We start from the raw sequence: 24,595 nt of genomic DNA, 5'->3' as shown, positions 1-24,595 counted from the left end.
GGTGTCCATACATCTTCTTATCCACATAGACACCTACAGTCACCGTCCTCTGACATATACACTATAATACATGTATATACTATAATACTATAATACATGTATATACTATAATACTATAATACATGTATATACTATAATACTATAATACATGTATATACTATAATACTATAATACATGTATATGCTATAATACTATAATACATGTATATACTATAATACTATAATACATGTATATACTATAATACTATAATACATGTATATACTATAATACTATAATACATGTATATACTATAATACTATAATACATGTATATGCTATAATACTATAATACATGTATATACTATAATACTATAATACATGTATATGCTATAATACTATAATACATGTATATACTATAATACTATAATACATGTATATACTATAATACTATAATACATGTATACACTATAATACTATAATACATGTATATACTATAATACAGACATTTAGTGTATTTTGTCCTGTTATTGTCGGTGTCCATACATCTTCTTATCCACATAGACACCTACAGTCACCGTCCTCTGACATATACACTATAATACATGTATATACTATAATACATGTATATGCTATAATACTATACTACATGTATATATTATAATACTATAATACATGTATATACTATAATACTATAATACATGTATATACTATAATACTATAATACATGTATATACTATAATACATGTATATACTATAATACTATAATACATGTATATACTATAATACTATAATACATGTATATACTATAATACTATAATACATGTATATACTATAATACAGACATTTAGTGTATTTTGTCCTGTTATTGTCGGTGTCCATACATCTTCTTATCCACATAGACACCTACAGTCACCGTCCTCTGACATCATTTATCTCTACACTGAGCAGATGAGGCGAGAGCAGCAGCCCCTGATCATGTGACTCCTACTCCTCCATGTGACTGATCACCTGACTGTGACATCATCGCAGGTCCTGTTAGTACACTTCCTGTATTGCTCTTCAGGAGAAGGTTTGTGTGTATGTCTATGTGTGTGCATATATATATATATATATATATATATATATATATATATATATATATATAGTTAGAAGAAGCCGTATTAGTCCAGTGATGCACAATCCTCAGGTGTTGCAGTATCTTGTTCCTCTTTTATTGGACGAACAGTATTTTGTAGAGAAGATTTCATGATTCCTCCATTTTTCAAACCAAAAGCATTTCATGAGAAAAATGGTGGAATCCAGAAATCTTCTCTACAAAATACTGTTAGTCCAATAAAAAAGGTACAAGATACCGCAACACCCGAGGATTGCGCAATATATATATATATATATATATATATATATACTTATATATATCTGTGTGTGTGTATATATATATATATGTGTATTATCAGGTATAAGTAACACATTGGTCACCTGGTAGATCTTCTGTGGGGTGTGGGTGTATATATATATATATATATATATATATATATATATATATGTGTGTATTATCAGGTATAAGTAACACATTGGTCACCTGGTAGATCTTCTGTGGGGTGTGGGTGTATATATATATATATATATATGTGTATTATCAGGTATAAGTAACCCTTTGGTCACCTGGTAGATCTTCTGTGGGGTGTGGGTGTATATATATATGTGTGTGTATTATCAGGTATAAGTAACCCTTTGGTCACCTGGTAGATCTTCTGTGGGGTGTGGGTCCTACAGGACAGGCTGGTTACTCACAGAGTTTCCACCTGATGTTCCAGGGTCACCCTCTCCCGGGATCACAATGACATTATTGCAGGCGGCCATTACTTTGTATCATGTCCCAATCTACTTATGGTTGTATCTCATGGCCATGTCAGGTCATACTACCACACAGGTTAGGCCAGCGCCCGCGGTGCCTCATATTACCACATGTGTTTTCGGTGTAATTCTCTGTTGCTCCCGCGACATCTCAGTCCACATGGGTGAATGTCAGTAGTTTCAGCATCTTGTTATATGAGGGTTTATGCTTGAGGTTCAGATGTTGTGTATGTATAACAATCCTACATGTGTGATCTTTGCCTCTGTAGTCATATTTACCCTACATTTCATGGCACTTTGCATAATGCATAGGATAAGGTGTTTGGGTTGTTATGCTTGGTTTGCCATGACCACACATATATATATATATATATATATATATATATATATATATATATATATCCCAAAATAATGCTGCATTGCCCAACCAGTCCAATTTGCAAGGTGCATGTGCCCTGAACCTGATCTCTGTGTGTATATATATATATATATATATATATATATATATATATTTATTATGGGTATGAATGTATATATTTACATCTTTAACTCCTCACTAATAGGTAATTCCAGGGGTGGAATTCAAATTTTAACATCTTCCCTATTTGGTGCAACTATCTTTTCTGCTCACATGAACCTTCCACATGACTTCTCCTACTGTCTGGTAACATTTACAATATTTTTTTTGCAGCTTATGAATCAGAAAGAAAATATGAACAATATTAATGCTCCAGAGACAGATGTGAGCGGTGATGATCAGTATAAGGAGGACATCCCTACAAGGAAAGATTTGATCTATATTAATGCTCCAGATATAAAGGAAAAATTTGCAGAGACAGATTTGAGGGATGATGAGCAGTATAATGAGGACATTCCTACAGGGAAAGATCTGATCTATATTAATGCTACAGACATTAAGGAGGAAAAAAAGATAGATGTGAGTGGTGATGAGCAGTACACTGAGGACATTCCTACATGGAAAAATCTGATCTTTATTAATGCTACAGACATAAAGGAAGAAGAGACAGATGTGAGTGGCGATGAGCAGTATAAAGAAGACATTCCTACAGGGAAAGAACTGATCTATATTAATGCTACAGAAATAAAGGAAGAAGAGACAGATGTGAGGGGTAATGAGCAGTATAAAGAGGACATTCCTACAGGGAAAGATCTAATCTTCACTAATACTACAGACATACAGGAAGAAGAAGAAGAAGAGACAGATGTGAGCGGTGATGAGCAGTATATGGAGGACATTCCTACAGTGAAAAATATGATCTATATTAATGCTACAAACATAAAAGAAGAAAAAGCGACAGATGTGAGCGGTGATGAGCAGTATAAGGAAGACATTCTTTTAGGCAAATATCATACAGACCTAAAGGAAGAAGAGACAGATGTGAGGGGGGATGAGCAGTATAAGGAGGAAATTCCTACAGGGAAAGATATAATCTATACTAATCCTACAGACATAAAGGAAAAAGAGGAGGTGACAGGTGTGAGCGGTGATGAGCAGTATAAGGAAGACATTGCTACAGGCAAAGATCTAATCTATACTAATACTACTGACATAAAGGAAGAAGAAGAGACAGATGTGAGCGGTGATGAGCAGTATATGGAGGACATTCCTACAGGGAAAGATCTGATCTATACTAATACTACAGACATAAAGGAAGAAGAAGAGACAGATGTTAGCGGTGATGAGCAGTATAAGGAGGACATTACTTCAAGTAACCATCCAGGTGAGTTTACCCCATAAACACAGAGAAGAGTCACAGATTATTTAACCCCTTTAACGACGAAGGACGTATATTTCCGTCCTCTGCCGGCTCCCGCGATATGCCGCGGGGTCACGCGGTGACTCATGGCTAATACGGGAAATCACCCATCGCGTTGATGCCCTGTATTAACCCTTTAGACGCGGCGATCAAAGCTGATCGCAGCGTCTGAAGCTAAAGTATCCCGGCTGCTCAGTCGGGCAGTTCGGGATCGCCGCAGTGAAATCGGGGCGTCCTGAACAGCTTACAGGACACCGGGAGGGCACTTACCTGTCTCATCGGTGTCCGATCGGCGAATGACTGCTCCGTGCCTGAGATCCAGGCAGGAGCAGTCAAGCACCGATAACACTGATCACAGGCGTGTTAACACATGTCAGTGATCAGCATGGGAGATCAGTGTGTGCAGTGTTATAGGTCCCTATGGGAGCTATAACATTACAAAAAAAAAGTTTAAAAAAAAGTGTTAATAAAGATCATTTAACCCCTTCCCTAATAAAAGTCTGAATCACCCCCCTTTTCCCATTAAAAAGATAAAATAGTGTAAATAAAAATAAACATATGTGGTATCGCCGTGTGCGTAAATGTCCGAACTATAAAAATAAATTTTAATTAAACCGCACGGTCAATGGCGTACACATAAAAAAATTCCAAAGTCCAAAAAAGCGTATTTTTGGTCACTTTTTATACCATTAAAAAGTGGATAAAAAAATGAGTCCTCATACTGCCCTGTATGTGGAAAATAAAAAAGTTGTAGGGGTCAGAAGATGACAATTTTAAACATATAAATTTTCCTGCATGTAGTTATGATTTTTTCCAGAAGTCCGACAAAATCACCTATATAAGTAGGGGATCATTTTAATCATATGGACCTACAGAATAAAGATCAGGTGTCATGTTTACCGAAATATGCACTGCGTAGAAACGGAAGCCCCCAAAAGTTACAAAATGGCGTTTTCTTTGATTTTGTCGCAGAATAATTTTTTTTCCTTTTCACCGTGGATTTTTGAGTAAAATGACTAATGTCACTGCAAAGTAGAATTGGTGACGCAAAAATAAGCCATAATATGGATTTTTAGGTGGAAAATTGAAAGGGTTATGATTTTTAAAAGGTAAGGAGGAAAAAACGAAAATTCAAAAACTGAAATGCGTCCTTAAGGGGTTAAAGGGGTTATCTGACTTTCACCATTCCTGAGATAAGGCATGCGGTGCACTAATATATAGTCATATGCCTAGTAGAGCCATTTTTATAGATTTTTGATAATGATGAGTAAATGATGCCCCTTTTTCCCACAGCATTCTCAACCAGGGTGCCTCCAGCTGTTGCAAAACTACAACTCCCAGCATGCTCGGACAGTCCTTTGCTTCAAAGAAGCAATCTGATTGGTTGCTATGGGCAACTGCTCCACTTTTCCTTTACCCAGTTTTTATTAAATCTCCCCCATAGTGCTTCAAAAAACAAATAAACACATATGTGGCAAAGTCAGCTCGACTCCATCCGCCTCATATAATGCACCTGTGCTGGACATTCCCTTTGTTATTTCTTTGTAAGGCTATGTTCACACAGAAGTTTTCCAGAATGCCGGGGGCTGCCCTGAGATCCTGGGGGCCCCCGGTGGTGGGACCCCTGGGATCATACATCATATCCCCTATCCTTTGGATAGGGGATAAGATGTATAAAGCCGGAATACTCTTAAATATAATGTAAATGATAGTGCATGCTAAATAGTATAAACGTAAAAAAATATATTATTGATCACTCTATATACGTGGAAAAAATTAAAAAGTGATCAAAGGCCCATCAAAACAAAAATGGTCCCGATAAAAACTAAAGATCACAAAAAATAAGCCCTCATACAGCCCCGTATATGGAAAAATAATGGCGGTCAAAAGAGGACAATTTTAGGCATATTCTTTTTTTTTTTTTTTATATGAAAACATAGAAGCGGAAGCCCACTCAAAGTTGCAAAATGGCGTTTTTTTCCAGTTTTGCTCCACAAATATCCACAAATTTCCATGTGACCATTAACCCATTTAAATTTTTGGGGTCCATTGTTCTGGCACTAATGGGGCTTTGTAAACACACGTGGCCTTCAATTCCGGACAAATTTTCTCTCCAAAAGCCCAGTGGAGCTCCTTCTCTTCTGAGCATTGTACTGTGCCCGCAGAGCACTTTACATCCACATATGGGGTATGTTCTTACTCAGAAGAAATTAAGTTACAAATTTTGGGGGGCTTTTTTTCCTATTTTCCCTTGTGAAAATGAAAAATTTAGGGTAACACCAGCATTTTTGCTAAAAATTTGTCAAGCACCTGTGGGGTGCTAAGGCTCACTATACCCCTTGTTATGTTCCGTGAGGGGTGTAGTTTCCAAAATGGGGTCACATGGGGGTATTTATTTTTTTGCGTTTATGTCAGATCTGCTGTAAAATCAGCCACCCCTGTGCAAATCACCAATTTAGGCCTCAACTGTATATGGTGCGCTCTCACTCCTGAGCCTTGTTGTGCATCCACAGAGCATTTTCCGTCCACATATGGGGTATTTCCGAGAAATTGCGTTACTAATTTTGGGTGTCTTTTTTTCCTTTTACCTGTTGTGAAAATAAAAAGTATGGGGCAACACCAGCATGTTAGTTTAAATATATATATATATATATACAAAAATATAGAAGCAGCACACCACAGGTAGAGTTCAAAAGAACGGTGAATTTATTCCATGATGTGAGAGACTACGTTTCTCCAGCCTCACGCTGGCTTTCTCAAGTGCACTTGAGAAAGCCAGCGTGAGGCTGGAGAAACATAGTCTCTCACATCATGGAATAAATTCACCGTTCTTTTGAACTCTACCTGTGGTGTGCTGCTTCTATATTTTTGTATGCATTGAGGAACCAGTGGACCGAGGTTCAGAATATGCGAGCACCCCAATTTCTTTCTTATTTTCTTGACATTTCCGGAGGTGCTGTTCTTAATATATATATATATATATATATATATATATATATATATATATTATATATATATATATATATATATATATATATATATTATATATATATATATTTATTTATTTATTTATTTATTTTTTACACTAACGGGCACACTAACGCAATTGCTCCCGAGTACGGAAATACCCCAAATGTGGCCCTAAACGGTTTCCTTGAAATACGACAGGGCTCCAAAGTGAGAGAGCGCCATGTGCATTTGAGGACTAAATTAGGGATTGCATAGGGGTGGACATAGGGGGTATTCTACGCCAATGATTACCAAACAGGGTGGCGTTTTGGAAACAATGCTGTACGATACATTTTCATTTTTATCGGGGGGGCAGTGTAAGGGGGTGTATATGTAGTGTTTTACCCTTTATTATGTGTTTGTGTAGTGGTTTTAGGGTACATTCACGCTGGCGGCTGTTTATGGGGAGTTTCCTGCTTGAAGTTTGCACATCAAACTGCTGTGTGGGCATGCTGGGAGTTGTAGTTTTGCAAGATCTAGAGGGCCACAGTTTAGAGATCACTACACAGTGATCTCCAAACTGTAGCCCTCCAGCTGTTGCAAAACTACAAATCCCGACATGCCCAAACAGCAAACAGCTCGAATGACCCGGAATCGCCGCAGATCGCCGGTCTGAATTTACCAGCGATTTGTGGCGATCGCCGACATGGCGATCAGGACCCCTCTCGGCGATGTGCCGGGATGGCATCCCAGTCCGGTCCCCAACCGGCTAGTGGCGGGGACCGGAATTCCCACGGGTGTACCTGTACGCCCTATGTCCTTCAGGATGCAGGGCGTATGCATATGCCCTGTGTCCTGAAGAGCATATATGTGTGTATCTATCTATATATATATATATATATATATATATATATGTATATATATATATGTATATATATATTAAATGCCATTTTTTCTTTCCTGAAGTCTCCATGTCCTGGAGTCTGTAGGCAGCATAGATGGGTTAAATGCTCCTCCTTGACCAGGAATAGAAGTACTGTTCTAGCAGTTATTCAAATTAACTCCACCTTTCCATCAGGCATAAATCACCCAAGAACCAGAACACACATGTATGATATGAAGCAATAACATTTATTTGGGTTGGTAAATTTGTGCAGCCTATGGACTCCAGGAAAAGGAAACTTAAGGTAAGAAAATGTTTCCCACTTCCTGGTCATCTTACAATGGCACACAGATGGGACATGCAAAGCAATGCAGACAACAAGAAAAAAAAGGTGGAGTTACTGGATACTTGAATGACAGTCGTGCCAAAGGCTGACCCCTCTGATGCAGAGATATCCAGGTCGTAGTGCTTCATGAAGATTGTAAGATAGGACAGAGTAGCTGCTCCTCAAATTTGATCCATAGGCACATGATACTTCTCTGCCCACAGTAATGCTTTTGTAGAGTGTGTGTAGAGTGTGCCCTCAAGGTCAGGCAAGAGGTAAATCCCTCTAAGTCATAACAATGCCTCATCCATGTCTCCTGATGTACTGGCCTGTCTCCTGGTTGCGCCTTCATGCTCTGGACACTACGCTGACAGACACAGCAAACCTTCTTGCCACAGCTCGCATTGATGTGCCATCCTGGATGGATCACACTACCTGAGCCACTTGTGTGGGTTGTAGACTCCGTTTCATGCTACCACTAGAGTGAAAGCACCGCCAGTATTTAAAAGTGACCAAAACATCAGCCAGGAAGCATAGGAACTGAGATGTGGTCTGTGGTCACCACTTGCAGAACCACTCCTTTATTGGCAGTTGTCTGTTCCATTTGCACAACAGCATCTGAAATTGTCAATCAGTGTTGCTTACTGAGTGGACAGTGTGATTTTACAGAGGTGTGATTGACTTGGGGTTACAATGTGTTTTTTCCCTTTATTTTTTTGAGCAGTGTATAATGTAACCCTTGGTTACTTAAAGGGATATTCCAGGAATTTTTTTTATTTGACTATGCTACTGGGGCTGTAAAGTTAGTGTAGTTCATAATATAGTGTCTGTACCTGTGTGTGACAGTTTTCTCGAAATTCTTCTGTGATTTTCGCCCCAATATTTATTTTTAACAGCATACAAAATTACTGTTGTCTCAGATTTTTCCCAGGTTGCAATGTGGCCGAGACCTGACTCACTAGTCAGCTGATGACAGGGAGCCTGTCTGCTTCAATGGGTGTAGGCATCGCTTGGTGGGAGATAAATCAATCTGCAACTAATGGAACAGCTGTAGGCACCCTGATTGAAAACCACAGGTCTTTTGAATGGATGCAGTTCATTTATGTTTCAATGGGTGGGGTGGCTGATGTGTGGGAGGGAGGAAAATGGAATTATGGGATTTGAGAAAACTCAGACAGGAAATACCAGTTCATAAAAAGCTAGCCACAGTATTATGGTAATCTTACAACAAAGCCATTTAGCCCCAAAAGCCCCACAAGCGCAGATCCTTCCTAAGCATGTCCATTACTGTCTGTCAAGTAGGTACTAAAATCACCTTATGGTGGATAAACCCTCTAAGGCAGAGTGTTCAAGTTCCAAGCCACCAGTTTCAGAGATGACAGATCTGGATAGAAGAGGCCCGCTTGAAGAAGAAGATCTTTGACCAAAGGGAACATCACATAATCACCTTTCGATGCTTCCCATACAAGTTGAAACAAGACCCGACAAGGCCAGAACGGCAAGATGACTATCACCTGAACTTGTTCATCTATCACCTTCCTGAGATGCCACGGAAGAGGAAGAAAAGCATAAATGAAGATCTTATTCTCCTGGCATTAGTCTCCTGTGGACTACTGGCTGAGGATACATGAGAGACTTTCCTCGAAAAAACAAGATGGCTCTATCCACCACCTCAGATCCATCTTGATTTTTACTGGAATAAAGATGGTTGAATCAGGGTCCTCCTGCAGTGTTGTGATATGAGCTTTCGCCCACGGAACAATCCCAGTATTTTCATTGCAAACCGGATTGTACACAATTTGAGGCTCAAAAAGTGATGGAGACAATGCTGAATATTCAGAATTCTATCTCCCGACAAGAACAGATGCATTTGGCAAGAGTCTATGATGAAACCCAGGTAGAGATTTCTTATTATAGGAGATAGATCAGACTTTTTGTGATTTATCAAGAAACTGCTCTTGAAGGACCTTTATTGCCTTTTGTAAATGATGGAGGACGAGATGCCCTGACGAAGCCTTGAACAACCAGTCTTCCAGGTAAGGGGTTACATGTATACCATGGAGCCTGAGATGCACCACCTAGATGACCACCACTTTGGTGAAGACCCTTAAAGCTGACGTGATACCGAAGGGCTTGCATGTAAACTGGAGATGCTTCACCTGATGACTGCAATGTTATCTGCAGGTATTTGATGTGAGTTGGACGTACAGGTATGTGCAGATATGCGTCTTGGAGATCAATCAACGCCATGTAATCTCCTTGAATATCCAGAACTACGGACTTGATTCCATTTTGAACTTCTTCACAAAGAACTTGTTTAGTGATGAAAGATCTATTACTAGCCTCTAGTCTCCTCTGGACTTTGGGACGGCAAAAATTGGTGAAAAGATCCCTTTACCCTTATCTGAGTCTAGAACTTTCTCCAAAGCTCTTTTGAGAAGAAACTGCTGGACCAACTTAGAAACAACATTGGAAGCCCTGTTGACCACAAACCTGTTTGTAGGTTTTCCTCTTTCTAGTGATTATCTGTTTTTCAAAGTGTTTGTTACCCAGGCATCTGAGGATGTTGCAGACCAGACGTATGCAAAAACTTGAAGCCTGGCTCTCACCGGATGATCCCGAGGCCTGGCGTCATTGGTCTTTATTCTTTTGACGTGAAGGGCTTCTTCTTTGTGGCACTGTATTCTTGTTTTTTTCAGTACTGACCCAGACTGTCAGACTAATGAAAATTTTCCCTTCTTCTCAGTGGACTTCTATATTATCCATGATAAGACTTGACCTGTGTTTTCCTCTCATAAGGAAAATCTCTTCATGAAGGAATTTAAAGGAGAACTGCGGCCCAAATTTTTAAGTCCCCCTGTGCCTGGGCTGCAAAAGTAAAAAAAACAAACTTTAACTCACCTTCCTACGTTTCCCCATTGCAGAGATATCAGTGTCCCTTTCCTCCGGTGCTTCTGGCTTCATAGGCTTGAAATGTCACACTGATGTCCCGCCACGGCCGGTAATAGGCTGAGCAGTGTTATGCAAGGAGCCATGGCCCCTCTTCTCCCTACTACCCGGGCTCCTTACATGACAGTGCACTCAGCCTATCACTGGCCGAGGCGGGACATCGCTGCGGTCATCAATACGCTGACTCCAGTGTGATGTTTTGAGCCTAAGAAGTAGGAAGACAAGCAGCAGCAGAGGAATGGGACGCCAATTTCACTGCAACAGGGGAACGTAGGAAGGTGAGTTAAAGAGTACCTGTCATGAAACCATATTTTCTAAATTAACTCAGATTATATTCCCTAACTACTCCTAACACCCCTCCTGCACATAAAAAGAATTTCCGTGCTTTAGAAAGCTGTGTATCATACCTTTCCCCTTGCTGACATTGTATGAGCTCCCGGTAGGAGAAAGTGGGCGTTTACCCAATAGGTGCCATGTCACTGAAGAGCTGTGCCTCGCCATGCCCCGCATGCACTACCTGAGTTTGGACTTCTTCAAGTCCTAGTGGAGACCAAACTAACTGACTGACTTGCATCAGGAAGCAGAACAAAGTCACCTAGTGCCCGTTTTTTTTAATGACATTTAAAAACATATAACAGTTGAGAATTTTAACAGCAAGTAAATAGCAAAGTGTCTTATAATAACATAAGGAACAATATATTAAAAGTTTAGTTTGGTGACAGGTACTCCTTTAGGGATTTCCTTTAACTGGGGATCAAACATAGAGGGTGGATGAAATGGAAGGGAAACAAAATAATTTTTAGATGGCACATCTCCTCCCAAGTGTTAAATCCATAATGATCTTCTGGTGGCATTGGATAGGACAAGTGCTCTGGAGGAGAACCTTATGATGTCCAGTGGGGCATCACATAGGAACTCAGAGGCGGATTTTAAAGTTGAGAGATTCTCCAACAATTCTTTGCGTGGAATAATCTTCTTCAATATCCTGTGATAACTCAGACAGCGAAATACTCAGGGCTCTTGTCACCGGCTAGGACGCTGCTGCCACTTTGAAACCGGCTTTCTTGCTAGCTGAGCTGCTGCTGAATCCACCTTTGGTTGGTTCTCCCATTTCTCAAATGCTGTAGGTGAGAGCTTATAAGTGGAGCAAAACCTAGCCCCCGAGTTGGTTCTTTTCTCCGGTTTCGACCAGTCTTTTTGTAACTATTCTTTAAGCATCGGATGTGCAGGTAACATTTTCTCTTGAGAAGAAGGAAAGTAGAAAAGCTGATCTTTTTTCAATTTCTTGGAGACATCCTCACTGGACTTTAAGACCTCCTTAACCGCCAGCATTAAATTCTGCACTTTATCTTTTTTGTGGAGATATAGATCCTCCGAGATTTCTCCTTCTTCAAACTCACCGCTGCCTGGCTCTGACAGGACACTGGAAGATGCTGATGGAGAAGGAGACAACGTTTTTTATGAGAGATCTTTGTTACGCCGAGCGCTCCGGGTCCCTGCTCCTCCCCGGAGCGCTCACGGCGTCTCTCTCCCTGCAGCGCCCCGGTCGGTCCCGCTGACCGGGAGCGCTGCACTGACATGGCCGTCGGGGATGCGATTCGCACAGCGGGACGCACCCGCTCGCGAATCGCATCCCAAGTCACTTACCCGTCCCGGTCCCCTGCTGTCATGTGCTGGCGCGCGCGGCTCCGCTCTCTAGGGCGCGCGCGCGCCGACTCTCTGAGACTTAAAGGGCCAGTGCACCAATGATTGGTGCCTGGCCCAATTAGCTTAATTGGCTTCCACCTGCTCCCTGGCTATATCACATCACTTCCCCTGCACTCCCTTGCCGGATCTTGTTGCCTTGTGCCAGTGAAAGCGTTTAGTGTTGTCCAAAGCCTGTGTTACCTGAACTCCTGCTATCCATCTTGACTACGAACCTTGCCGCCTGCCCCGACCTTCTGCTACGTCTGACCTTGCCTCTGCCTACTCCTTCTGTCCCACGCCTTCTCAGCAGTCAGCGAGGTTGAGCCGTTGTTAGTGGATACGACCTGGTTGCTACTGCCGCAGCAAGACCATCCCGCTTTGCAGCGGGCTCTGGTGAACACCAGTAGCCTCTTAGAACCGGTCCACCAGCACGGTCCACGCCAATCCCTCGCTGACACAGAGGATCCACTACCTGTAAGCCGAATCGTGACAATCTTGCTCTTTTTCCCCTTTAAAGGAAGCTTTCATCTCAGTGAAGGTGGAGCATAAGTCATCTTTTAACCCAGTGTTTCTCAAGCGCGGTCCTCAAGTCCCCCCAAGAGGTCATGTTTGCTGGATTTCCTTATTCTTTCACTGTTGATATAATTATGTAGAAATTATAAATAAAAAATATTTATGTGAACCAGTCCTCAAAAGCACAGGGGAGAGAAAAAGGAAAAGACTAGTGGAGATGGGATCCAAGAAATGGTCTTTATTATATAAAAAGGATATATATGACCAATCGCCTAGCAGGGCCCTTGCTAAAGGCGAATGGAATATACTGGGTAAAAAATAGATATAATAAAAAATACAGAATATAGTAGGATTAAAATGAGATAAATATGATGGGTAAGTAGCACCAAAGAAAATTCATTAATTAAATATCTGCTGCATATATCAGGAGAAAACGTTCTCAGTCCATGTAATTCATAGGGATATTTCAATGAAAAATCCACAAGAAATGTCCAGAATGAAAAGTCACAATTAGTTTGGGTGTGTCCGGAGTAACGATATATGGTAGTGAGTGTAGCGACAATAGCTACAATAGGAAATTCATGGACAGGTAATGCAGACAATGTGGCAAACACTGTCAGCGATGAAGATGTCAAGTCTCGGTGCACAGCACCACTCACCCTCCTTTGGAGTCCTCAGGTCCGGGCTGGCACGGCTGAGTCCGGCACTCTGGATATCAATGCCCGCCTGGGTGGTATGCTGGGTGAATGGCTGAATCTCCGGGGGTCCGAGTGTCCTGGGCTGGCACGGGAGGCGTCCGGCCTTGGGGAAGATGATGTCCAGGAGTAACTCTGCCGACCGGGGCTGTGAGAGGATGCAGGTAACAGGTGGTGCGGATTGCACGTATGAATAAGGTGCTAACGGTCGGCAGAGTTACTCCTGGACATCATCTTCCCCAAGGCCGGACGCCTCCCGTGCCAGCCCAGGACACCGTCATATCACCTGTGAAAGACTAATGGAAATCCTGAAAACATGACCTCTTGGGGGGACTTGAGGCCGGGCTTGAGAAACACTGTTTTAACCAACCAAGGAAGGACTGGGTTCCATTTGAGCATTAGGCTGCTGTGGAGTAATGCATAGGTTACAAACATCCTGATCCCAATCAACTGGAAGCAGTTTCTGGCATCTGACACATCTAGACTTCCTAGACCTCTTCCTTCCTGAGTGGGACATCAAAAGGCAAAGGTGTATGCGCCGAAACAGTGCAGAAACGTGCTTCCCTATCTGCGGCGGGCCTCCTCGAATAGCGCAATGACCTGAGCCTTTCTACTGGCTCGACAGTATTCCCGGTGGGCCAGAGAGCACAGAAGCTGTGCCAACATGATGCCGGCCCCCTGAAGAAGCCAGACACTTCACCTGATCGGCCAGAGAACACCAATGTGCTCATAATCCTAGCTATCACGTTGAGCGCAACAGAACCAGGAGAGGTACGTTATCTGCAGTTCTGTAGGGAAGCCTTACACCATCGTATACCGCCACAGCACGCATGATGAAAAACTAGCGAAGCAGCCAGTATACAGTTGTTTTCCAAAGGATAAGGGCCAAGGGACTAGTATAACGCACATTATACAACCATATAACAATTCATCCCAGGGACCTCAGAAACCTGAGGTATAGAGGTATACTTCCTTCTGTGTAACTTCCTTCTTCTTCCAAGAAGAAAAGACAATACACGTGTGTTCTGGTTCTTGGGTGATTTATGCCTGATGGGCAGGTGGGGTTAATTTGATTAATTAACTTGTATTCTGTATATTTACTGCTAGATCAGTACCTATTCTAGGTCAAGGAGAATCCTTTAACCCATCTGTGTGCTGCCGTAGGACCCCAAGGAAATATATGGATGTAGATTATAGTTGGGATATGGACATGAAATATACTTATTGGATAGAAGGACTGCTGCATATGTCCCACCATCCCTGAAGAGTCCCCGTTTGTCCTACTTGTTACAGAAACATCCCAGCTCAGCACTGTAAATTATTTCACCCTGACTGTGCTCCGCTCCAACCCAGGATATTTATTACATATATTAGTAACTAGCAGGAGGGCACAGCAGGGACCCTGGGAGCTAAGAGCAGGGCAGCATTATTCTGGGCAGTGTTTCCTTCTGAGCTCCTCCCCATGTGACCTACACCGGCTCTGCTTTTCTCCTGTTCTGTGCAGCAGTCGGGTCAGTGAGGGGAGGGAGGGGGAGGGCGCACATCACTGGGAGAAGATACTGAGTTGTATTCCTCTCTTGCTCTTTATGACCTATGGCAGTACTTTTAACAGTGTAGCTGACCATTTCTGCCTCAACAGCTGCCCTGTCTGGGGCAGTGATCTGGGTTGCCTCAATGAGTTTGTTGGCCATTTTCACCGCAGCCCAAGCCCTATGCTATGGTCCGTGGCGGACATGACTCTGCTCCTAATAGAGGCATCCTATGGTGGGCTGTACCAAGAGAGCACATCTCTAATGGCTCAATGCAATGCATATATGTACTGCATTCATTTGTATGAGCAATCGAATAATTGCTTATACAAGTCCCCTAGGGAGACTAAAAACTTGGTAAAACATTTTCAAAAGTAGTTTTTAACCCCTTGGGGATGGAGCCAATTATGACTCTAAGAACGGGAGCTTTATTTTCAAATCTGACCTCTATCACTTTATTCATTAATAACTCTGGGATGCTTTTACTTATAAATTTGATTCTGAGATTATTTTTTTGTGACATATTCTACTTTATGTTAGTGGTAAATTTCTTGGTGAAAAATTCCAAAATGTTGAAAATTTTGCATTTTTCTAACTTTGAAGCTCTCTGCTTGTAAGGAAAAGGGACATGTCAAATAAATTACATATTGATTCACATATACAATATGTTAACTTTATGTTGGCATCATAAAATTGACAGGTTTTTACTTTTTGAAGACATCAGAGGGCTTCAAAATATAGCAGCAATTTTCCAATTTTTCAGAAAAAGTTTTGAAGTTAATATGAGGGTCTTTATGTTGGAAATCCCTTATAATGGACCACATTATGAAAACTGCACCCCTCAATGTATTCAAAATTACATTCAAAAAGTTTAACCCTTTAGGTGTTTCACAGGAATAGCAGAAAAATTGAGGAAAAAATCTAATCTCAATTTTTTACACTAACATGTTATTGTATTGTATTCTTTTTTATTTTTACAAGGGGTAAAAGATAAAAAGGCCCCCAAAATCTTGTAATTTATTTTTTCTCGAGTAAGGAAATACCCCATATGTGTATGTTAAGTGCTCTGTGGGTGCACTAGAGGGCTCAGAAGGGAAGGTGCGACAATGGCATTTTGGAGTGCGCATTTTGCTGAAATGTTTTTCATGTTGCATTTAGGAAGGCCCCATGATGCCAGAACAGTAAAAAAAAAAAAAAACACACATGGCACACTATTTTGTAAACTACACCCCTAAAGGAACTTAACAAGGGGTACATTGAGTCTTTACACCCCACAGGTGATTGACAAACTTTCGTTAAAGTGGGACAGGAAAATAAAAATTTTTACTTTTAACACTAAAATGCTGGTGTTACCCCAAACTTTTCATTTTCACAAGGAGTAATAGGAGAAAATGCCCCCCATAATTTGTAACCCCATTTCTCTTGAGTAAGGAAATACCTCATATGTGGATGTAAAGTCTTCTTTGGGTGCACTAGAGGGCTCAGAAGAGAAGAAGTCACATTTGGCTTTTGGAGAGCGAATTTAGCTGAAATGGTTTATGGGGGGCATGTCGCATTTAGGAAGCCCCCATGATGCCAGAACAGTAAAAAAAACCACATGGCACACTATTCTGGAAACTACACCCCTCAAGGAACGTAACAAGGGGTAAATTGAGTCTTTATACCCCACAGGTGATTGCCGAACTTTCGTTAAAGTGGAACGTAAATATGAAGGGAAAAAAAATGCTGGTGTTACCACAAATTTTTCATTTTGACAAGGGGTAATAGGAGAAAAAGCCCCCAAAAACTTGTAACCTTCTTACTTGTTAAACTTGTTAATTTCTTCTGAGTACAGAAATACCCCATGTGTGGATATAAAGTGCTCTGCGGGCGAAATACAATGCTCAGAAGAGGAGGAGCGCCATTGGGCTTTTGGAGAGAGAATTTGGTTGGCATGGAAGTCGGGGGCCATATGCGTTTACAAAGCCCCCATGGTGCCAGAACAGTGGACCCCCCCCTGCATGTTACACTATTTTGGAAACTACACCTCTCACTGAATGTAATAAGGGTTGCAGTGAGCATTTACACCCCACTGGGCTGTGCAAATGAAAAATAAAATGTTTTATTTTTACGGACGACTGTTCAAAAATTCTGTCAGACACCTGTGGGGTGTAAATGCTCACTGTATTATGTGAGAGGTGTTGTTCCCAAAATGGGGGGGGGGGCTCCACTGTTCTGGCACCATGGGGGCTTTGTAAACGCACATGGCCTTCAATTCCAGCCTAATTCTCCCTCCAAAAGCCAAATGGTGCTCCTTCTCTTCTGAGCATTGTAGTGCACTGCAGAGCACTTAGCATCCACATATGGGGTATTTATATACTCAGAAGAAATGGTGTTACAAATTTTGGGGGGCATTTTTCCTATTACCCCTCAGCCACCTCTCTGCAAATCACCAATTTAGGCCTCAAATGTGCATGGCGCTCTCTCACTCCTAACACCCGCATGTTAGTGTAAATTTTTTTTAAATTTTTTTACACTAACATGCTGGTGTAGACCCCAACTTTACCTTTTCATAAAGGGTAAAAGGAGAAAAATCACCCCAGAATTTGTAATTTCTCCTGAGTACGGAGATACTCCATATGTGGCCCTAAACTGTTGCCTTGAAATATGACAGGGCTCTGTAGTGAGAGAGCACCATGCGCATTTGAGACCTAAATTAGGAATTTGCAATAGGGGCAGACCCGGAAACAAGGATGGGGCTTGTCTCCACCAAAACTTTATGGCAGTGTTTCCCAAACAGGGTGCCTCCAGCTGTTGCAAAACTCCAAGCCTGCCAGGACAGTCAATGGCTGTCCGACAATACTTGAGTTGTTGTTTTGCAACAGCTGGAGGCTCCGTTAAGGAAACACTGCTGTATGAGACTGCTGTATCATTTTTATTGGGGGGGGGGGGGCACGTGTAAGGACGTGTATATGTAGTGTTTTACTTTTTATTTTTGTGTTAGTGTAGTGTTTTTAGGGTACATTCACACGGGCGGGGGTTCACAGTGAGTTTTTTGAAAATTTGCAGCAGTTCAAATTTGTTGAGGGAAACTCACTGTAAATCCCTGCCCGTGTGAATGTACCCTGTACATTCTCATGGGAGGGGGGGGGGGGGGGTGCCCCAAACCTTCAGCTCTTGCAATACTACAACTCCCAGAATGCACTGACAACCCGTATATGCTGGGGGTTGTAGTGTTGCAACAGCTGTAGGCACACTGGTGGGGAACCACTGAGTTAGGAAACAGACTCTAGCTCAGTAATTCCAACCCGTGTGCCTCCAGCTGTTCCAAAACTACAACTCCCAGCATGTATGGTCTGTTAGTGCATTCTGGGAGTTGTAGTTTTGCAACAGCTGGAGGCATATCGGTTGGAATCACTGAGTTAGGAAACAGACTCTAGCTCAGTGTTTCCCAACCAGTGTGCCTACAGCTGTTGCAAAACTACAACTCCCATCATGCACTGACAGCCAAAAGGCAGGCTAGGAGTTGTAGTTATGAAACAACTGGGGAAGAACAGCTCGGAGACCACTAAGTAATGGTCTCCAAACTGTAGCCCTTCAGATGTTGCAAAACTACAACTCCAAGCATGCCCAGACTGTCCAGGCATGCTGGGAGTTGTAGTTCTGCAACATCTGAAGGGCCAGATATTGCAGAACTACACTGACCAGCATCCCTGACAGTCTGGGCATGCTGGGAATTGTAGTTTTGCAACATCTGGAGGGCTACAGTTTGGAGACCACCGTATAGTGTTCTCCAAACTGTGCCACTTCAGATGTTGCAAAACTACAACTCCCAGCAAACCTGACAGTCAGGGATGCTGGGCGGTGTAGTTCTGCAATATCTGGCCCTTCAGATGTTGCAGAACTACAACTCCCAGCATGCCCAGACAGTCAGTGCATGCTGAAAGTTGTAGTTTTGCAACATCTGGATGACCACAGTGGTCTCCAAAGTGTGGCCCTCCAGATGTTGCAAAACTACAACTCCCAACATGCCGGAAGTTGTAGTTTTGCAACTTTTAGAAGGCCACAGTGAAGATCACTTACCAGCGATCTTCACTGCAGCCTCCTCCACCACTGCACTTTCCGGCCTGCCTCCTTCTGCCGCATCCCGATGTTTCTGCCGCCGCCTCTGCTCCGGTTAGCTGGACATTCCCCCCCACCCCCCAACCTGGCCCCCAACTGCCATTAGTCGGCTAGTCCTGACCGACCAATGGCAGGGGATAGGAGGAGGTGGCACCACTGCCACCTCGCTTCTATCCTTTAGAATGGTCGGAACTTTCTCTGACAGCCCCGAACATTCTTATTTTCCAGGTGATCGGGTCACTAGTGACCCTTAGGTCAGGACCCCCCTAGGCATTGCCATGGGATGCCTGCTAATAGATATCAGCAGTCATCCCAGTCCGATCACCGCCCAGCGATCGGTGGTGATCGGAAATACGGAGGGCGTACAGGTACGCCCTCCGTCCTTAAGTACCAGGGCGCAAGGGCGTAACTGTACGCCCTCCGTCCCCAACAGGTTGAAAATATACATTAAGTCCCTTCAGAGTAAAAAAAATAAATGTAAACAAAAATAAACTTATTTGGTAACACCACATGCATAATTATCTGAGCTATTAATTATAACTTTAATGATGCAACATAGAGAATGGTATAAATGTAAAACAGATACAAAACAGAACAGTGTCTTTTTTTGGTCACATCATAGCCCAGAGAAAATGGAATAAAATGTGAACAAATAGGCATAAATACTACAGATCATGATGCAAAACATTATTTCTAACACAGCTCAATAAACCAAAAACTAAAAAAGTATAGAATGTGGCTATATAAAGCAATTTTGTTTTTATGTTTGTTATATTTAAAAGTACTAAACTTGGCAAAAACTATACAAATTATGTATTCTTGTGATCGCACCGGCCTGATCAATAAAGATAACTTGTCAATTTCACTGTCCAGTAAATGGCATGAAATCATACCAAATTAGCAAAATTTAATTCTTGTCCATTTTTAATTGTTTTGTGGTATATTTTATGGTGATATGAATGGTGTCATTACAAAGTACAATTGGTCCCGCAAAAAAATACCCTCAGATGGCCCAATAAAAGAAAAAAATTTAAGTTAGGAATCTTATAAAGCTAGAAAGGACAAAAATGGAAATGCTGGTCGTTAAGGGGTTAAGGTTATTACTTAATAATAAAATCTGTTTCATTCTTGGCAGATTCTTGTACCAGGAGATCAGAGGAGAATCTTATATCTTCAGATTATAAAGCAGATGATGATATCACACAAGATACATATGAAGAACATTCCATTATCCCAGATACACCCTCAGCCCTTCACAGCCAAGATCTCTCATCTCATCCTTTAAAGACAGTTCTATCATCTGATTTATCACAGCAAAATATGAGCAAGTCATTTTCGTGTGCTGAATGTGGGAAATGTATTACTCAGAAATCAGATCTTGTTAAACATCAAATATTTAACTCAGTAGAGAAGCCATTTTCATGTTCACAATGTAGAAAATGTTTTTCTTATGAATCACATCTTGGTCAACGTCAAAAAATTCACACAGGAGAGAAGCCATTTTTATGTTCACAGTGTGGAAAATGTTTTACTGTGAAACCATCTCTTGTTATACATCAAAGAATTCACTCAGGAGAGAAGCCATTTTCATGTTCAGAATGTGGGAGATGTTTTATTCAGAAATATGATCTTGTTAAACATAAAAGAACTCACACAGGAGAGAAGCCATTTTCATGTTCAGAATGTGGAAAATGTTTTTCTAATAAATCAAATCTTATTCAACATCAAAAAATTCACACAGGAGAGAAGCCATTTTCGTGTTCAGAATGTGGGAAATGTTTTGCTTCTAAATCACTTCTTGTTATACATCAAAAAAGTCACATAGGAGAGAAGCCATTTTCATGTTCACAATGTGGGAAATGTTTTACTGTGAAGCGATCTCTTGTTAAACATCAAAGAATTCACTCAGGAGAGAAGCCATTTCCATGTTCAGAATGTGGAAAATGTTTTTCTTATAAATCAAATCTTATTCAACATCAAAAAAATCACACAGGAGTGAAGCCATTTTCATGTTCAGAATGTGGAAAATGTTTTACTCTGAATTCAATTCTTGTTGAACATCAAAGAACTCACACAGGAGAGAAGCCATTTTCATGTACAGAATGTGGAAAACATTTTACTCTGAAATCTGTTCTTGTCAAGCATCAAAAAATTCACACAGGAGAGAAGCCATTTTCATGTTCAGAATGTGAGAAATGTTTTTCTTCTAAATCACTTCTTGTTATACATCAAAAAATTCACACAGGAGAAAAGCCATTTTCATGTTTACAATGTGGAAAATGTTTTACTCAGAAATCAGATCTTGTTAGACATCAAAAAATTCACACAGGAGAGAAGCCATTCTCATGTTCAGAATGTAGAAAATGTTTTACTAATAAATCAAATCTTATTCAACATCAAAAAATTCACACAGGAGAGAAACCATTTTCATGTTCAGAATGTGGGAAATGTTTTACTAATAAATCAAATCTTATTCAACATCAAAAAATTCACACAGGAGATAAGCCATTTTCATGTTCAGAATGTGGGAAATGTTTTGCTTTTAAATCATTTCTTCTTATACATCAAAAAAGTCACATAGGAGAGAAGCCATTTTCATGTCCAGAATGTGGAAAATGTTTTTCTATTAAATCAAATCTTACTCAACATCAAAAAATTCACACAGGAGAGAAGCCATTTTTATGTTCCGAATGTGGGAAATCTTTTTCTAAAAAATCAAATCTTATTCAACATCAAAAAATTCACACAGGAGAGAAGCCATTTTCATGTTCAGAATGTGGGAAATGTTTTGCTTCTGAATCACTTCTTGTTATACATCAAAAAAGTCACATAGACGAGAAGCCATTTTCGTGTTCACAATGTGGGGAATGTTTTCCTAATAAATCAAGGCTTATTCAACATCAAAAAAATCACACAGGAGAGAAGCCATTTTCATGTTCAGAATGTGGGAAATGTTTTGCTTCTGAATCACTTCTTGTTATACATCAAAAAAGTCACATAGACGAGAAGCCATTTTCATGTTCACAATGTGGGGAATGTTTCCCTAATAAATCAAGGCTTATTCAACATAAAAAAACTCACACAGGAGAGAAGCCATTTTCATGTTCACAATGTGGGAAATGCTTTACTGTGAAACAATCTCTTGTTCAACATCAAAGAATTCACTCAGGAGAAAAGCCATTTTCATGTTCAGAATGTGGAAAATGTTTTTCTTATAAATCAAAACTTATTCAACATCAAAAAATTCATACAGGAGAGAAGCCATTTTCATGTTCACAATGTGGAAAATGTTTTATTCAGAAATATGATCTTGTTAAACATAAAAGAACTCACACAGGAGAGAAGCCATTTTCATGTTCAGAATGTGGGAAACGTTTTACTCTGAAATCTCTTCTTCTCAAGCATCAAAAAATGCACACAGGAGAGAAGCCATTTTTATGTTCAAAATGTGGGAAATGTTTTACTGACAAATCAAATCTTGGTCAACATCAAAAAATTCATACAGGAGAGAAGCCATTTTCATGTTCACAATGTGAAAAAGGTTTTAATCACAAATCAGATCTTGTTAGACATCAAAGAACTCACACAGGCGAGAAACCATTTTCATGTTTAGAATGTGGGAAATGTTTTACTCTAAAATCACATCTTGTTCAACATCAAAAAATTCACACAGGTGAGAAGCCATTTTTATGTCCGGAATGTGGTAAATATTTTGCTCAGAAATCAGAACTTAACAGACATCTTAGAATTCACACAGGAGAGAAGCCTTTTGCATGTTCAGAATGTGGGAAATGTTTTACTCAGAAATCAATACTTATGAGACATCTAAGAATTCACACAGGAGAGAAGTCAATTCAGAGCAATAAATGATGCAGATAACACATCTATATATTAACCATGTACATAGGATATCTGACATTTATACATATATCATATACTGTATCTCCAAATTTGTTCCCAATTGTTAATAAAAGTTTTCTTTTAGAACGTAGTCACCTATTCAGCTATGTCATCACTATAGTTTAATGCAAATCTGTGTTTATTAACATTTTTCAAATCCCCAAAGGGAAAAACAAGATAAACAATACACAAGTCATAAGGACAGTAGGTATGGAAGTTCAAAGAGCAAGTCCGGTCGACACAGCAGGTAACATAACAAAGCAAGTCAACATCTATCTGATATAAAACATATCCCATTGTACCCAGGGAAGTAGAACTTCCATAGTAGAAGCAAAGAAAAGGAGAGAAGAGAGTAAGTAAGGAAAAGAACAGATAAACCAGTAAGGAAACAAAAGTAGGACCAGACCAAGGATGAACAAAAGAGCAAGAAGACGAGATATGACAGAGGTGGGAAGGGGAGGAAGGAGGGGGGTGGGAAAGGGAAGGGGGGAAGCAATGTGACCAGGAAAATAAATGTACCTAAGCGAACAGATAGGGTGCTACAACAGCCAGGCCGTAAAGGCGGGGGTCTCCTGAAAGGAGTCCCAGGGGTGCCCCGTAGCAAAAAACTGAGTGTGGTTGTCCCCATCATACGCTACGAGCTCCTCCATTCTACGAAGCTTATTCAAGGTGTCCACAAACTCCAGCCTCGATGGGGGAGTAGGGGACTTCCAATGTCGCGGAATAACGGTGTGAGGTGTTTTTTTGCGCCCCCGTAGATCCATGCGTCCGCTCCTCCCCCAGCTCTCCGAACATTTCCGAAGCTAGAACTGGGGGAGGGCAGAGCAAGGGGAGGTAGGAGGTTCACGCCCCCTCCTTCATCTCCCTCCCTGTGCTCGGCTGGACGCAGATCTCTATGGCACGCCCCCTCCCTGAGGACGAAAATCTCCACGGCAGGTCCCCTCCCTCATCTCCCCTCCCTCATCTCCCCTCCCTGAGGACGTAAATCTCCACGGCAGGTCCCCTCCCTCATCTCCCCGAGCTGAGGACGTAAATCTCCACGGCAGGTCCCTCCCTCATCTCCCCGAGCTGAGGACGTAGAGCAGTGCTCCCAATAAGCTCTATGTGTAAAGGGGGACATACTGTATAGGCTAAAGGGGGACATTTAGCCTGTACAGTATGTCCCCCTTTAGCCCGTACAGTATGTCCCCCTTTAGCCTGTACAGTATGTCCCTCTTTACACATAGAGCTCATTGGGAGCACTGCTCTACGTCCTCAGGAAGGGGAGATGAGGGAGGGGACCTGCTGTGGCGATCTATGTCCTCAGGGAGGGGGCGTGCCGTAGAGATCTGCGTCCAGCCGAGCTCAGGGAGGGGGCGTGAACCTCCTACATCCCCTTGCTCTACCCTTCCCCAGTTCTAGCTTCAGAAATGTTCGGAGAGCTGGGGGAGACGCATGGATCTACGGGGGCTCAAA

At 41.3% G+C, this 24,595-nt stretch overlaps 1 protein-coding gene across 1 annotated transcript; it reads left to right on the top strand.

Moving 5' to 3' along the window:
• The first annotated feature begins 1,049 nt into the window (after window positions 1-1,049).
• LOC130296410 (zinc finger protein 585A-like) lies at window positions 1,050-23,222 on the top strand. Its single transcript, XM_056547906.1, has 3 exons — window positions 1,050-1,055; window positions 2,524-3,574; window positions 20,376-23,222. The coding sequence occupies exons 2-3, from the start codon at window positions 2,527-2,529 to the stop codon at window positions 23,108-23,110; spliced, it is 3,783 nt and encodes a 1,260-aa protein (XP_056403881.1). The 5' UTR covers window positions 1,050-1,055; window positions 2,524-2,526; the 3' UTR covers window positions 23,111-23,222.
• The last annotated feature ends 1,373 nt before the right edge of the window (window positions 23,223-24,595 follow it).

Source organism: Hyla sarda, chromosome 1, assembly GCF_029499605.1.
Source record: "Hyla sarda isolate aHylSar1 chromosome 1, aHylSar1.hap1, whole genome shotgun sequence".
Classification (NCBI taxonomy): Eukaryota; Metazoa; Chordata; class Amphibia; order Anura; family Hylidae; genus Hyla; species Hyla sarda.
This window is presented reverse-complemented; position numbering and strand designations above follow the sequence as displayed.